Consider the following 16,457-nt stretch of genomic DNA (forward strand, 5'->3'; position numbering starts at 1 on the left):
TTCATTTCAGCAATATAGAAATGTGGATTTATCCTACTTGCAATCACTCTTTATAAAATATTAAATCAGTGAAAGTTACACATTATACTATAATCAAAATTTATAATAAAATACTTTATGAATAAGACAAAAGATAATGCTAATTTTCCACTGCAAATATAAAACAAGAATAAAGGATATTGTTGATGCTAATATTCAGAATAGGTTTTCCCATTTCTTAATTTCTCTGCTTCTCTCCTTTCTACAACCTAAGAAAGTATTCATTATAAATTGGAAACACAGAATTCTTAACAAAAACCAATTAGATATTGACTTGTGTGATTCTCCTTTACAGGTACAATTTATTCTTCAGCAAACTGTAAGCCATTGACAAAGTAACTCCATATCCAACAAAAAAAGCCAAACCTCGATTTGGCTGGGGAAGGGGTGTCAAATATGCAATTGAATGGAAGATCCGTGCTCCAACAAAGAGTCTGAAGTGCAGGAGAGCTGTAGAGAGATCTGGTTCACTCAGGGAATACAGAAGGCCAATACCAAGAAAAGGCACAATATTTTCAAGGTCATTCAGGTGGGCTCTGTGGAAAACAGATGGACTATTAAAGACACTAATTTCAAAATCTGTAAAAATATTAATCATTTTTTCCCTTTTCCAAAACTAAATATGTGTTATTTGATCTTTAAATTGCAGATTAAGATTCATTTTCTCTTCAATTGCCTTGCTTCCTTACCTACTTGACTTTTACTTAAAATTTCTCAGTATTTTTGTTTTTAATTTTAGCATATCTTGACATACAACAGAGAGGCATTTTGCAGCTTCTAGAATATCAAAACTGCATCTACATAATAAAATTCACTTCATTTTTTACTTCTGAGTTTCATACAGTAGAACTTAAGATTCTTCTTATAAAATTTCTTCTTCCCACAGTCTCTTCAACAAATGGTGCTAAGAGAACTGGATATGCATGTGAAAAAGAATGAAGGAGGACCGCTATCTCACACCATATCCAAAATTAACTCAAAATGGATCAAAAACCTAAATATAAGAAATAAGGACTAAAAAACCCCTAGAAGAAAACATAGGGAAGCATCTCAGGATCTTTTGTTGGGCAATGGTTTCTTAGACTTTACAACCAAAGCATAAGCAACAAAAGAAAAAACTGATAAATGGGACCTCCTCAAAATTAAAAACTTCTGTGCATCAAAGGATTTTATCATGAAAGTGAAAGACAACACAATTAAAAAATGGGCAAAAGTCTTGAACAGAAATATTTCCAAAGAGGATATACAAATAGCTAAAAGGCACATGAAAAGATGCTCAACGTCATTAACTATTAGGGAAATGCAAATCAAAACCACAATGAGGTACCATTTCATACCCACTAGAATGACTACCATTAAAAAAAACAAACAAACAGAAAATTCCAGGTGTTGGACAGGATGTGGAGGAATAGAACACTCATTCACTGCTAGTGAAAATGTAAAATGGTGCAGCTGCTATGGAATACATATTGGCATTTCCCCAGAAAGCTAAATACAGAATTACCACATGATCTGGCAATCCCGCTACTAGCAATCCCACTACTAGGTTTATACCCAAAAGAATTGAAAGCAGGGACTCGAACAGGTATTTGCACATCAATGTTCATAGTGGCATTATTCACATTTGCCAAAAGATGGAAGCAATCCAAGAGTCCATCAACCGATGAATGGATAAACAAAATGTGGTATATAACTACAATGGAATATTATTCAGCATTAAAAAGGAATGAAGTTTCTGATACATTCAACAACATGGATGAACCTTGAAGACATCAGGTTGAGTGAAATAAGCCAGACACAAAAGGACAAAGATTGTGTGATCTCACTTATATGAAATAATCAGAATAAGCAAACTCATAGAGTCAGAATCTAGAATATAGGTTACCAGGAGCTGGGTTAGAGGTAGGGAATGGGAGATAATGCTTAAATTTCTATTCCAGAATTTCTATTTGGATTGGTTGTAAAGCTTTGGCAATGGATGGTGGTGATGGTAGCAAAACATTGCAAATGTAACTAACAGCACTGAATTACATATGTGAATGTGGTTAAAAAGGGAAATTTTAAGTCTTTTATATAATACTACTAGAATAAAATTTAAAAAAACAAACTGAACTGTTGGCAAAAGATGCAATTTAGGCAACTACAAAGAAAAAAAAATTCTTCCCAAAGGAAGTAAATCCTTTTGGTCATGATCTTTCCAAAAACTCTTTCTTCACTTTCCTGGCCTACAAAATGGTCATTAGGAGAATCCTTGCTACTGCACCCAAACCAAGAATTAATTCAGCAATTTCATTCAAGAATTTCATTCTCTCAGAATCCAAAGAACAGAACTAGCTGTTCAAATATGGGTTAAATGTTAGCCAGTCTGTCCTCCAATCACACAAGGAAGTAGTTCATTGTGATGGAGCCAAAGTACAAAGTATACACAAAAATGATAGGCATTAAAGAGATAGTGATGTTTCCTACATTTTATCTTTATACCACAGCTAGAAGAAATCAGAAAGCATGTTTTAACACAAATTTTCCTCCAATTCATGGCATCTATTATTGACTTGAAGATTTTACAAGAGCTTGATTTTAAAATCTTCTGTACCTGTTTAAGTTTACAGTATTAAAAACTGCTTTAGAATCTAGACTAGAAATAGAGATTTTAATAGTTTGTTATTGATATGTGTTTCAAATGAAAAATATTTATGTTTAAGTTGCTCACCTCTTTTAGCATAAAATAAAACTATTACATATTGCCGGATTAAGGATCACTATTACCGTCCCCTCTTTTCCTTTCTCCTGTTTTCCTTGGATAATCTCTCAGGTTGCCCAACAAAAATGATGACAACATCAAGATGTGCTGTAGGGGGCAGTAACCTAGATAAATAACTGTTTGAAAGGTCTTAAATAAAGCACTACCTGTTCCTGAGTAAAAACAAAGAGAAAAGTATGAGTGTTCTTGTCTCTTCTCTTTCATGCAATAACCCAAGAGCTACTGAGAGTAAGGTGGGAAGTAAAGGACAGGAATGCCTTTTTCCACTAAAAAAGGGCCCACTTCATAAATTACACCAAGGGCATTTCAGCGCTCCCCTACCCAACATTGCAAAAGGACAGAAAAAGTTGGAGAATAAACCATAAAGGGGAGACTTTGGAAAACGATGTCCATTTCTATGACCACTGGGAAATAGAATGCAATGATAAAGTAGAGAAGACAATGATGGACAATAGAGGTCAAAGAACTCCAGTAATGCTGGAAGGAAGGACAGTCAGGACAGAGTTTTCTTTAAATTTACTGGCACCTCTGTTTTTTTCTGGCTTCCCACTCTCTTTATCTTATCTCTCCTTCTCAATACTTTTTCTCCTTCCTCAGCCCTCAAACTGTTCTTATAGCTAACACTCTTCATTGTCCTAGTAAGGTCTGTTTTCAACAGACCTTCATTCCTCTGCTGATGCCTTTTTCTATGCTCTTTTCAGACCCTACCCTGGCATACACATACCCAGCTCTCTCCATGAGCACCTGCACATAGTTCAATGGTGCCCTTCTGCTGTAGCCCTTACTTCTGCTCAAAGGAAGAGCCCATCCTACACTGGCAGCTTCCTTCATTTTAGAGCCCTTTGTAGACCATTATCAAAATCTATTCCCAAATGGCCGTCAGTCTTTGTGTATGACCACATTCCACCTGGGCCTGTCCCCTCTCCCAAATCCCCATCCCGATTCCATGTTCCCATTCTTTTCCCTCCTATGGGACAGGTGGCCCTGGATACAAACTTGCTCTGTAACTGACTGTTCCACCAGCCCTGTTCTGTGCTCATGCTGCTCCCTCAGATCAGAATCACTTGAATCTCAGCATCTGTTTGACCTGAACTAGAGTTGGTACATGCCTTTCAGAATTGTCAGAGGCTGGCCAACTAAAAGAGGAGCTTCACACCAGACCCTTGACTCCTACCTCAGCCTCAGCCCTCCCATCCCTTCACTCTTAGCACCCATCAGTGTGTCCAAACTCCCACGTAGGAATATTCCCAAACTGACATAATCTCTCCTCTCCTCTTCCTTCTTCCAAATACTAATATCCTTCAAGAGCTTCTTTCACGCAATATTCCTAAATGCCCTAAGACACTTAGACCCTATACTCTGCAACTAAATATCTATTGGAGTATTGCTTTTAGCATTCTCTAATTACTACACAAATTTTGGCATTATTTTCAGGGCAGGAACCCAGTCTTAAAGCTTTTTATTACCTCCCAATAGAAGAAGGGCTAGTAATACATACAGAATAACCTCTCAACCAATACTTTGTTCATATATTGGGGCCAGAAGGAAAGTCATATAGTTCAATCTTTAGCCTGCTTCAGTCCTTTCACAGAATCCCCAGCGAGTGTTGTCTAGACTCCATCAAGCACTCTCAGCAAAGAAGCATTCTCTACTTTTGTAAGTAGTATGTTCAAAATCTCTCCAGTCCCTAAGCATCAAACCTAAGCCTTACTTCTTTTCTTCTGAGTGCCTCCCTTTATTTCTCCAGCTGCCCTGATGGCCTTACTACTAGCTTTTTATCTTGTTGTATTGAATGTATGTGATCTTGAATTCTTTTTAAAGCAAGGTGAGACAGGGTTAAGTAAATAAATACGTAAAATGCTTTCCAACCATCACTGATTTCTGTCTGCCCAAAATTCTAATAAAGTAAGTTAAGCAACTTACCTTGACATTTCAACACATATTACTTTATATTTTTAATTAATTTTTCCACATTTGTATGTATTAATTCACCCAATATTGCATATCTGAAAGCATACCTTTCACTTCTGTCCCTACTGCTGGAATATGCCAGAAGTAACAGTGTTACAATTTCATGTTGAAGTAATCAGGGGGAAAAAATCCAATTTAAAAATGGAAAGCGGAGATTCTGGAAACTCTCTCTGAAAAGCGTCTCCAAAAGAAGGTTGTTATTAGGAAGTTTTCAGTAAGGCCAATGTGATCTCAAAAAAGACAAGTGAAAACTAGACGCTCTCTTCTCTTGCCACACTGAAAAGCCAGTGTGTAATCACCAGGGGGCGCTGTGCACACAGTAGCTGCACCTCCTCTAGGACACTGACCCCTTGGAGAACTCGGGATCAACTAAAGTTAAGTTGCGGTTCACAGCCTGACTTCTCCGTCACCTTTTTATATTCTCATGGAATATAAAAATACAATTCCATGGATGCAGGGAGGAAGTATAGAATCTACAATCCTAAAATAAAATACTTTCTTGCTAAGCATTCACACATCAGACTTAAATGGATCTTCCTTTTAATCTTACTAATGCTACTGAGGGTCTAATTGTTAGCACTTTCAAGTCCTCAGCAACCTTCTGAGTATCAGGTCATGTTTAGCATCATGCACGTGAGCCTGCTCTAGAATAAAAAAAGGACAAGACAAAATTTTTCAACAGCATAACGTCTCTTTAGTGGTTTTGGTAACTTCGCTTCAAATACCTTTTCTAATTTTTATTCTTTCTCGTCATAAATAGTATTTGCAATTTCTTCTCCATACTATTTGAAATATTCACACTAATTATTTGTCCTGGAGCTATTTTAGATTCATCTTCTTTACACATCCATTTTCAAAACTGGTTGATATACTCAGCAGAACTCTTAGATTAACAAGTATATAACCGAAGTGGAACAGAAGTTCATATCTAGCACAGCTTCCTCTTAGAAGAAATACATTCCTGTTTGATAAATAAGTTGGGGCAGAACTGTTTTTCACGAGCAAGAAGGTGAATTTATGCCCTGGAAGGGCATAAGAGTACATGGAGTGAGAAAGGAGCCAGTACAATGGTATAAAGCTGGGCACAGTGCAAATTGCCCAGTGTGCTGGTTTGAATCTGTTATGTACCCCAGAAAAGACCATGTTCTTTTAATCCATTCTTGCGGGGGCAAACCTATTGTGGGTGGGACCTTTGGGTTAGGCTATTCCAATTGAGATGTGACCCAGCCCATTCAAGGTGGCTCTTAATCCTTCACTAGAGTCCTTTATGAGAGGATAAAAGGCAAAGACATTTTGGAGAGAGTTCAGACAGAAGCCAAAAGACATTCTAGAGAAAGCCACAGAAATGAGAAGCTAAACCCAGGAGAGAAGGACCAGCAGACTCCAGCCACGTGCCTTCCCATGTGACAGAGGAACCCAGATGCCATTGGCCTTTCCTCAGAGAAGGTATCGTCCTGTTGATACCCTGACTGGGACATTTTCATGGCCTTAGAAATAATAAATCCCCTTTGAAAATGCCAACGCATTTCTGGTATATTGCATTCTGGCAGGTTTAGCAAACTGAAACACCTAGAGCGAGATGCTGAAGGACATGAGAAGCACAGAGGTCCAACGTACAACGTGAAATGCTTGTGTTGCCATAGTGTAATCTCCTCTTTACCGATTCCTACCTCAATTTAGTCAAGTCTATTTTATCCACATTTCTTTTTAGTTGATGTATGATGGGAATTGAGTAAAGGGCTGAGTTTAAATCTAGTATAACAAAATGAACAACATGGAAAACATCCAGATCCAGACTTAACCTTGAGACAAGAAATCATCAGGGAATCTGCAGAAATTTGGGGAAAGGCTTCAGACTTTTCCAGGGAATTGAAAAAGGGTCAATGTAAATATGATATAGATGCTAAAGGGACAACGTAAATATGATCTAGATGCTAAAGGGACTAGAGATCTAGCTAATATCTGAATTACAGAAGTAAAACTCTTTTTCTTCAGTCTCCATTTCACTATCTATTCACACTCACCAAATGAGGAAGTCTATTCAAATACACTTATATTTCTTATCTTAACTATCCACTACAAAACCAAATATCTTTATGTTTAATTATAGCTATAAAAATCCTTCACTGATCCTTTAATTTTACACAATTATTCATTCCTTGGAAAATACCTAGAATTGCACCATGGTTTGCATGAGCATTAGAAAATATAAATGGGAAGACGGTATAGAATTTTGATATTTCATAGGTTAGAAAAAGGTAACTAACGCATTGGCAATGGAATCTCGAAAATATATAAAAACATTTGAACTTTACATGATTTTCTTTGACAAAGATTAAGAAATATACCTCCAGAACTAGAATTCAATGTGCTTTAAAAACAGCATATTAATTGTATTGTTAGGAGGAGACAGTTTCTTGACTTATTGATGTTACTGTTTACTGAGTTCCCAACATAGTAACCATAATATCTACAAAGGAGAGAGAGAGGGACAGAGAGATTTCCCTACCTCTCCAGTGTCAACTTTCATATTTTGAATCCTAGGCAAAAGGACCTCCAGAAAAAGCTAATAAAATTGAAAGAAGCTTCCCTCCCTGTTTTTCTTCCTGCCTGCCATTACTTTTGATACATCCCTATATAGAGGAAAGTCAATAACCCCAACAAAGTGGACACAAAAATACGGCGAATTTGGCAGTATGTGCAATTGCAGTGATACCTGAAGACTTCTGGATCCCTAATTCATCTGCAATTATTATGGAGTAAGATAACTGATATTTTTTCCTTTCATTTGCAAGGCCCTAACCTCCTCACTGATATCCCTGACCAAAATTCTTGCTAAAGGAAACGATTTCAGGAGACAGTGGCTTACCTTCGTACACGTTCCACTGTGTCGTCTGTCCTTAGAAACTTCTTGGCATTTTCTCCTTTGCCAAAGGATGCGCAGTCTTCTGGGTTGGCAAAAACCTATTCCAAACACCAAGAAAAGTCACTAACAATGGGGTATGAGTTATCTGCATTTTAACAGAAGAAATATAGGCATCCAGATTGGTCCTTATGGAAAGAAAATTTGAAGCAATAGGCCAAGTACAGGAGGAGAGGAGAGTATCTATAGTTTAAACATGATTTTTTTAAATTAACAATGCAAAATAAAAGAATCAAAGAAAAATAAAAATAAGAACTTAAATAAAAACTAATGTATAAAACAGTGTAAAAGAAGCAAAAACAGAGAAGGTATAATTCCAAGATGTCATTGATTATCATTATTGTGATAGTGCTGTTGAAACACTTCCCTCAAGGGCAAGGACATTTCCAACTGATTGACTCATCTGAAAATAATTAGTTTATTTGTCAAGGAAAGTAGAAAAGAGGGGAGAGGCATAGAAGAGGAAGGGGTGGGAAAGAAATCTGTCCTTTTCTAGGATATGTGTGATGGTTAAGTTCATGTGTCACCTTGGCTGAGTTATGAGGTTCAGTTGTTTGGTCACGAAAGCACTGGCCAGACTGTTACTGTGAGAGTTTTCCATGAATTTAAATCATTAGTCAGCTGATTGCATCTATGGCTGATTACATCTACAATCAACTATGAAGACTGCCTTTACCGATGAGAGAAGTGTCATCCAATCAGTTGAAGTCCTTAAAGAGAGAACTGATGATTTCAGCAGAAAGAAGAATTTCTCTCTCTCCTTCAACCAGCCAACCTCTTCCAGGGAATTCACTGAAACCTTTATCATAGTTCCCAAATTGTAGCCTTCTCTACGGTATCCAGACTTGCCAATCCCCAGTTGTATGTGCCAATTCCTATTATAAATCTCATAATATTATATTCCTCCATCTAACAATCCATCCATTCAGCCAGCCATCCATCCATCCATCCATCCATCCATCCATCCATCCATCCATCTATCCATCCATCTCTTCTGTCAGTCCTGTTTCAGGGATAACCATGACCAATACACAATGTGTACCTATTTTTCTTTTCTCACACCGGATAAAACCTTGGGTTAATAATGTGTGAAACTTAAGAAGCTGAACTGCATTCCTATGAATAACAAGTACACGTTCTAGGGGTATGTTCATGTACCCCTTCCTGCAATTATTATGTCATCTGAAATTATTCCCCCTTCCTTTGAAATTTGAAAAGTGTATTTTAAAAATATTTAAGTGTATTCTGCTGTTTAGTAATTTATAATAAGGAAAAAAACAAACTATAAAATTAGCTTTAAGCTTAAAAATCTTATAAATATTATAATATTTTTCTTAATGTGATATGAGCATTTAATACAGGAAAAGATGTTGAGGAGAAGTGATGGGAAGGGATGTGATAGCATCAGCTCTTGAGGTCAGGTCTATCTGTCTTCTTCATCACAGTATTCCTAGCACCTAAATAAATACCTGGCACATATTAGATGTTCAATAACATATTTTGAATAAATAAAATTTATTATAATGTAAAGTGCATGAGAGTTGGTTTCAAACCAATCTGAATTTGAATCTCAGCCTCACACTTTACTGAAGTACAACCTTGGGTAAGTTACTTAACCTCTTTGAGTTTCAGTTTCCTCATCTGTAAAATAGGGAAAATAATCCTCATCTCACAGGATGGTTGTGCAGACTATATAAAATGATTCAGTGATCTAAAACATACAAAAAGCACCATAGCCCCTGGCACACATCACTGGCACTCCACGGATTCAAATTCCCTTCTCCTTTTCTAGACTGAGTACATTTCCGCTATTCTCAGTGTCATTACATTTCCAGAGGACAGTGTGAACCTGATAGTAGACAGCCACTTTGTAGATAGTTGTTTCAACATATTACACCACTAGGAGATGATTCTATTAGAGATAAACACGTGGATATGTGCCCAATTAAAATGCAAATATCTTTGGGAAAGAATTACATTCTGAGACAATAACTAGGAAATACCTTGGGGAACACTGTGACCTTTAAATAAAAGAAAGGCTCTGGAGGACAAACACTCAGTACAGGCATTAAGAGAGAAATACAAATTGCTGAAAGGGTACAGGGACTGCATCAAGGAAAATCTTTTAACTTTGTCAAGGCAGCTTTGCTCTACTAATCTTCACTGAATCATGAACTGTTCAAATACAGGATACGTGCTTCAAAAATCATTCTAGCACCTTCTCCTTGTCTCTAACTTTTAAAAAAGCATTATACAGTTTCATAGAAATATTATCCACTTAAGAAGCAGGAAGTACACAAAATTCAAGTGGCTTGTTGCTATCATAAGAGGCTCTGCTATGGGAATATGAACTTTAATTCTCCACCTTTTTTTGTTTTTTTTTTCCTGATGCCCCCAAATCATGCCCTTTACCTGTAATAGAGCTGAAAACACCAGTTAACTGTCTGGAAAATGACAATTTTCTAAACTAAATGGCAAAATTGACTCCAAAATCACAGAAAGTTTCATTGAAAACTTTGATACCCCAGAGATCTAATATATTAAGCAGCATGACAAAAGGTGAAAGCCACCATGGGGGGAGAAAGAACACACACACATACAAAAAAACATTTGCTAGTTTCTGAGGGAGAGCAACCATTCCATAAATATATCAGATCTAGCTGCACTAAATGACTGCATACTTCATTTGCAGTACTAAACAATGTTACTGTTTCACAAAAAAAAAAAAAAAAAAAAAAAAGAAGTATATTAAGAAAATTGCTTTCCAGAATTCCAACTTTTGAAGGTAAGAAAATATTGTCTCCACATTTCTTACCTTTCTTGACATTCTATGGAATGCAGTTATAACACTCATTAACATCATTTTTGAAAGAATAACTGTTGCATAGGAGGCAAAGGCCATGAATACTTCATTCTCCTTTAGCTGGGTGAGGTCAACCATTTTTTTTTTTTCAATTTTGGTCTGGAATCCTAAAAAAAAAATTGACAAAATGGGAAAAAAAAACAGACACAGATACCCAAATAACGTTCAATGTTCACCTGGTGTGATCACATTGCAGCATCAAATAACCATAATGTTTTCCAAATCTCTTGGGCTATTTGTAGAAGAAATGGCAGTTAATGTTGACAATTTCTAAAATAACCAGAACTACGTTTTCTCTAATTGTATGTCATTAAGCCTGAAGACATCTAAACAAGCACTGAATGAAAATAAAGGGGTATTACAAGCAAAAATAAATAGAAAAAAATATTCTAAGATAGACTGAATAGACAAGTCAAATTTTTGCATCAAGAAGAACCACAGTTAGGACACAAAAGACCAGAGGGTATAGATTCATCTCTCTAGAAAAATCAAACTGTACATAGTAGTCAGTACCATCGATGTTATATTAGAAATGCCTAAGATCTAAATTAGTCCTAGTTTAGAAACCCAACTTATAACTTTGTCATTTCAGTAGTATGCAAGATCTCAGGCTTCAATGTTTGAATTTCAGAACTACCACTGGGTTTTTAATTTTGGTTGTGGGATTTAACCCTGTAGGACAAATTTATAAGATGGGAATAGTAATAGCTCCTAATATATTGAATTGTTGTCAGGATTTAATTGCAATAACATGTGGAATATGCATAGCATGACTGGCCCATGAAAAACCCTCAATATGGTTTATTAAATACTTATCATGATCATCATTAACACCAACACAGGTAAGGAAGGAGCAGGATAATGCAAACATAAAAATAATAGGCTTGCCAACACAACATTCATAGAAAGAACAGAGGAAGGAAGATTAGCTTTATATGACTCTTCAGGTTATTACACATTCCATATTTACATCCATCTTACACATTCCATATTTACATCCATCTCAATGCCATCAAGGGTAAATTCAGTGTAACTCTTTGAGTCTGGAGTTCAAAGTACCTGGGAATATTATCAGGAGGCAAGGTAAGACCTCACTGCCATACTGGTGATGGTAAAGTCAAAGTGGGTAGGAATTTAGAGTAAGGCTTAAAATTTAACTTCCCTATCCTATTTGATAGTCATTCTTTGCAACTTCTTATTCTCATACCAGTCCTGCTGTCTGCTTCTTCTATCTTTTCTTACATATCTTTTCTCTTACCAAGCTTACAGGCTATTTAATCTGCTTAGCTTGGGGTGCTTTCTCTTCTAGACGTTGTCCGTTCTTGTCTTTACAACTCACCCGGCATCTATCAAATTCTGATCATTGTGTCCATCTACCAAAAATCTATATCTCATGTCTTTCTATACTTTGCTACCTACCATCTAGTTAGTTGTCTACATTTCTGTTGATGATACAAATCATATATATGTATATATATATAATTTTATAAAAGTTTGCCATGCATCCAATTATGTCATATATTTTATGCATATTACCTTACACAATCCAAATAAACATAATATATCCCTCATAACTAGATCTATTTCGAAGATGAAGAAAATGGAAATCAGAGATGTTAAATGGCCAAGCTGGGACACAAAAAGCCCATGCAGAAACGACAATTACACTATCTCCTTCAAGAGACTATAAACTCCTTAATTCTGATTCACCTAACTTAGATTGAATGCTCTGTGGCTCGCAGTGTGCTGGGTGCCTCTTCCACCTGTTATCTTCGATTTACGCCATGAGGTAGGTATTATTATTCCCATTGTGCAGATAAAGAAACCAAAGCTTCTTAATGAAACCTCTATTTTTATTTGCTTAGGCTATTTATGTGCTTAGGCTAAAAATGTCCTCCTGGGATTTAAGCAGATATTCTAGTTACAAAAGTAAACATATATGATAGCAAATGAGTTCACCCCCACCAGTCAGTAATCTTGAAAACACTGTATGTTAGATACTTTCGAAGTACAAGATAATACTTTCAGTAACATTTACTGTATTAGCTCTTGTTCTCGAATTACTGGGGGTGGGGAGAGGGTGAAAGTCATGAATAAGCTCACCATCCTTCGGAACTCATGTAAAGGAATTAGTTTATAAAGGATCCCTATGCCCCATGCCTCTTGACTGAGATCTAAAGAAACAAAGCAGGGATGATCATTTCTTCAAAAAGTCAAAAAAGATTTATCAAGTAAAAGTGTTGCTATTTAATAATAACAAAAACTACAACAGTGTCTGCAGGTCTGTACTAATGTTCCCAGAATGAAATTTATTTAGTAACAGTACAAAAGTCACAAGAATTTTTCCCCCAATGAAACTAACTATTGAAAAGTTAGTGGAAAAGTGGAAGCCTTCTAGAACTGTTGGTGGGAAAAGAACACAAAGATGTCAGCCATTAGGGGAAAGGGCAGTGGAAGGCTTTTTCTTTAAACGTGAACAAAACAAGGTAAGCGCACCCTGCAAAAGAAAGTTTCTCTATCACCAAGAATGTAGCTGGAGAGGGGCAGACAATGAGTTTCTGATACCATGCCCTAAAGGTCCATTAATCAGCCCTTCCACTACCTAGTGCCAAGGGCTGGGAAGTAGTAAAAGTGAGAGTATTAAGAAATAGGGATCATATATAGCATGGATTAAGGTGATGTTGGTTCACACTGTTTTTTTCCAAGCTGATTTGTCAATAAGTCACCATGAGCCTGCTGCACACAGCTCAAACCCTATCATGATGGGGCACTGCTGGCAAAGACAAAATTACTAAAAGCCTTTTACTAAGAAAGGTTACCAGGAGAGAGGAGAACAGTGAAACAGCAATAATAATTAAGAGGGTAAAATGTTAAGTGTTTTGAGTATTCTAGGAATGAGGTAGAAATAATCCAAGAAAAGTAAATGGAGAAAAATATGAAACCCAGTTATGAATTATAGAAAATAAAGTATTACAGCGACAGATTAGATTAGTACAGTGGTTTGTTCATTTTATTACCCATTCCTTGGTTGGAAGAGGAGTGAATATCTCTACTGTCTCACCAGAGACCAGGGCTCAGTCCCCGGATGCAGAGGGCATTAACTGCCTCTTAGGAGGATGCAGAGCAGAGTGGTGGAACACTGGTTGGAATGCAGGGGCTCAGGCACTAGATCCCATGCAGGATCTCGACTCTGCTCCTTTTCAGCGGTTATTTAACTTCTCTGGGACCCAGTGACCTTACCTGGGATATCAGGTTAATAATAGTTCCTACCTCACAGGATTCTTGTGAGGATTAAATGAGTTATTATATGCATACTGCTGTAGCAGCACTGGGACATTATAAGTGGTTAATAAATAAATACGCATTAAGCTCTTACTGTTTAAGCACTGTTCTAGGCCCTGACTATACAATTTTAAAGTTTTCAAAAAACTTTCACCTATTTTATCTCCCCTGATCTGAAAGCTGTAAGTTAGAACAAATAATCATTTCCTCCTTATAAGGAGACTGAGGCCCAGAGAAGTTAGAGTGAATAATTGGACTCAAGTTCACAGTGTCGGGAACAAGACTGCAATGCAGGTTTCTCAGATAAACGTGGGAGCAATTGCCCAACTAGGCTAAGAATTCTGGAGTGTTCTGATCTTCTAGGCCTCTTCCTGTGAAACCCCATTTCTGTCTTGCTCCCCCACCCCCACCCCCAATTAGTATCTATCAATGCAGAATCTTCAACTGCTGATTGAGAAATCCTCCCCTTCACTGTGCAGGCTTTAGACAAAAAAGAGCAAAGTTCTCTACTCCTCAGCTCGACGTGACCTCTCCAGATTAATGTTGTGAAACACAATGAAAACCTGGGCACAGATCCCCAAGGCCATGACTCTGCAACTTGGTACTTCCTGAAGCCACCAGAACACTCCAAAACGAGATAATAAGAAATGAGAATTTAGTGATCATGTTGCTGTTTAAATTGATCCTATCTAGAATTTCCTGAAGGGACTGTGGTAACCACAAATTGGACTTCCTAAGCAGTTTTGTTTAAAGAGCGCAGGGGTTGGGGAGGAGAGTGTTGTTAGGTTTGGGGGGTGTGGTGGCCTGAGGCTGTTTCAGGGGCTTGTGCTGATCCTTCCCAGCACAAGGGATTAATAAACTCCACCCTAAAAAAACCCTTACAAAATATTTACTTCTCTGCCTCAGAGAGCTACATTCGAATTTGGACTGAAAATGATTCGCCATTTTAAAAGAACCAAAGTTGGCCCCCACACATAGACCTTATTTTGAGAAGCACAAAGGACACTGAAGCCCAACACCCCCCTCAGGTGCAGGGTAGCACGCCTCCAGCGAACGCCAATGTAAGTCTAGTGTGTATTCACAGCAGGCTAGAGCCGAGAGACCTTGAGGCTTGACTGGCTTAAATGCCCTTAACCTGGAGCCCTGGCAGTTTCCATCTGGAGGCCATCCAACAATGCTTGATTGCAGCCCAATGATCAGTGACTTGGAGAGAAAGCAGGGAGAGGGAAAGGGAGAAAATAAAAGTGTGGCTCACACTACCAGAACCAAAAGCAGCAGGGGACCGGAGGACCTGATTGGACCCTCTCTCCACTGCCCCAGTCCAGCAATAGCAAACACTACTGAGGCCTCAACTCCCAAAAAAGGATCCCTTCCCCACTCTTCCCACGTGCTTCCTTTCCCAGAAGAGAGAGGTAGGAGGGGACCTACAAGCCTCCCGAGGAGTTCCTTCCTTAGCTCTCCCGTCATCTCCCTATGCTAATAGCACAGGGTCTAAGCCACAGCCTCCTGCACTTTGTCTACCATCATCATTATTATTGCTACTCTTATTTTTAAACTCCCTCAAGTTTCTCCTGCCCATCAAAATGAACGGACAGGAGCAAGCCCTGCTTTTCAGTAGGCACGCGTCTGTGAAACAGAGCTGCTGCAGGATTTTACAACCTCGGGGTGAAAAGAAACTTCTTAAACCACAGCGACTTCATACACTACTACAACTTGCAAGCACTTTGTATTCCCCAAAAGTTCAAGGAAACTTTTCAAACTGCATGCTACTCTTTGGCTTGAAAATACAAAGCCATTAAATCATGATTTAAACATGAAACACATATTCTCTCAAGTTTCATTCTTGACGTTTGACAAATGGGTAAACTTACCTAGAAGGAGGCAGGAACACAGGTCCCTTTCAAAGAAATGAGAGACTGAAAAGCAAACGTTTAGCAGCTTAAACGGAGCAAAGAACTTTCAGGCTGGCAGGGACCTCTCAAGTCTTACATCCGCCACCAACTTTCCTCCTTCCCTCCCGCCGCCCTCTTTATGTCCTTCCCTATCACAGCCTATACCCGGGCACGTACTTGGAATCGGAGGAGAAGGAAGACAGCAAACCTGTCCGGGGAAGGCAGATCGCGCGGGCAAGAGTCTTCCCAGCGCGGGCGGGCCCCAGGCCACGCCCCCCTCCCCCCGCGTTAATTTCCCACTAATTCGCTCTCCAGATCTTAAAGCAAGAGTCTGCACCTCGCCAAGCCCCTCCCCCGAATCGCCTGATTTTTCTGTCCTGGAGTAACCGCCTCCTAACGACTCCTTTCTTTGAAACCCTGCTGTTTGGTGCCTGCAGCCGCCCTCATTCCGAAGTGCCATTTCCCCTCTTCAGCGGGGAGGGGACGCTGGCGATTGCATAAGAACAGCAACCTGAACATTTCAGGACGGGGAATGGGGAAGGAAGGGAAAGGAGGTTAATTTTTATTTCCCTGGAAATAATTTAAAGGATCTTAATAATAAGTTGAATTTTGAAAGCATTAAAAAATTGCTTTCATAGAGAATTAAAATTTCTAGGGAAAAAACTAATTAGAAGTTCTGCCCTGACATAATGTAGAGTTTAGTGAAGATCACCCATAGTATTCCAG

At 38.2% G+C, this 16,457-nt stretch overlaps 1 protein-coding gene across 2 annotated transcripts; it reads right to left on the bottom strand.

Moving 5' to 3' along the window:
- Positions 1-316: 316 nt before the first annotated feature.
- Positions 317-16,062, bottom strand: MGST1 (microsomal glutathione S-transferase 1). Of its 2 annotated transcripts, XM_037847581.1 has the most exons (5): positions 15,909-15,979; positions 15,711-15,755; positions 10,510-10,664; positions 7,641-7,735; positions 317-575 (listed from the first exon to the last, which is right to left on the bottom strand). In XM_037847581.1, the coding sequence occupies exons 3-5, from the start codon at positions 10,633-10,635 to the stop codon at positions 329-331; spliced, it is 468 nt and encodes a 155-aa protein (XP_037703509.1). In that variant the 5' UTR covers positions 10,636-10,664; positions 15,711-15,755; positions 15,909-15,979; the 3' UTR covers positions 317-328. The 2 variants fall into 2 exon arrangements, with proteins under 2 accessions (XP_037703509.1, XP_037703510.1); XM_037847582.1 differs by lacking the exon at positions 15,711-15,755 and having other exon boundaries at positions 329-575; positions 15,909-16,062.
- Positions 16,063-16,457: the final 395 nt, after the last annotated feature.

The sequence above is a fragment of the Choloepus didactylus genome, chromosome 8, assembly GCF_015220235.1.
Source record: "Choloepus didactylus isolate mChoDid1 chromosome 8, mChoDid1.pri, whole genome shotgun sequence".
Lineage (NCBI taxonomy): Eukaryota > Metazoa > Chordata > Mammalia > Pilosa > Megalonychidae > Choloepus > Choloepus didactylus.

Coding starts and splice junctions, on each gene's coding strand:
- MGST1 (XM_037847581.1), bottom strand. CDS start 10,635: ATGGTTGACCTCACCCAGCTAAAGGAGAATGAAGTATTCATGGCCTTT. Junction 7,736..10,509: donor TCCATAGAATGTCAAGAAAG/GTAAGAAATGTG, acceptor TGTTTGGAATAG/GTTTTTGCCAACCCAGAAGA. Junction 576..7,640: donor ACAGTGGAACGTGTACGAAG/GTAAGCCACTGT, acceptor TGTTTTCCACAG/AGCCCACCTGAATGACCTTG.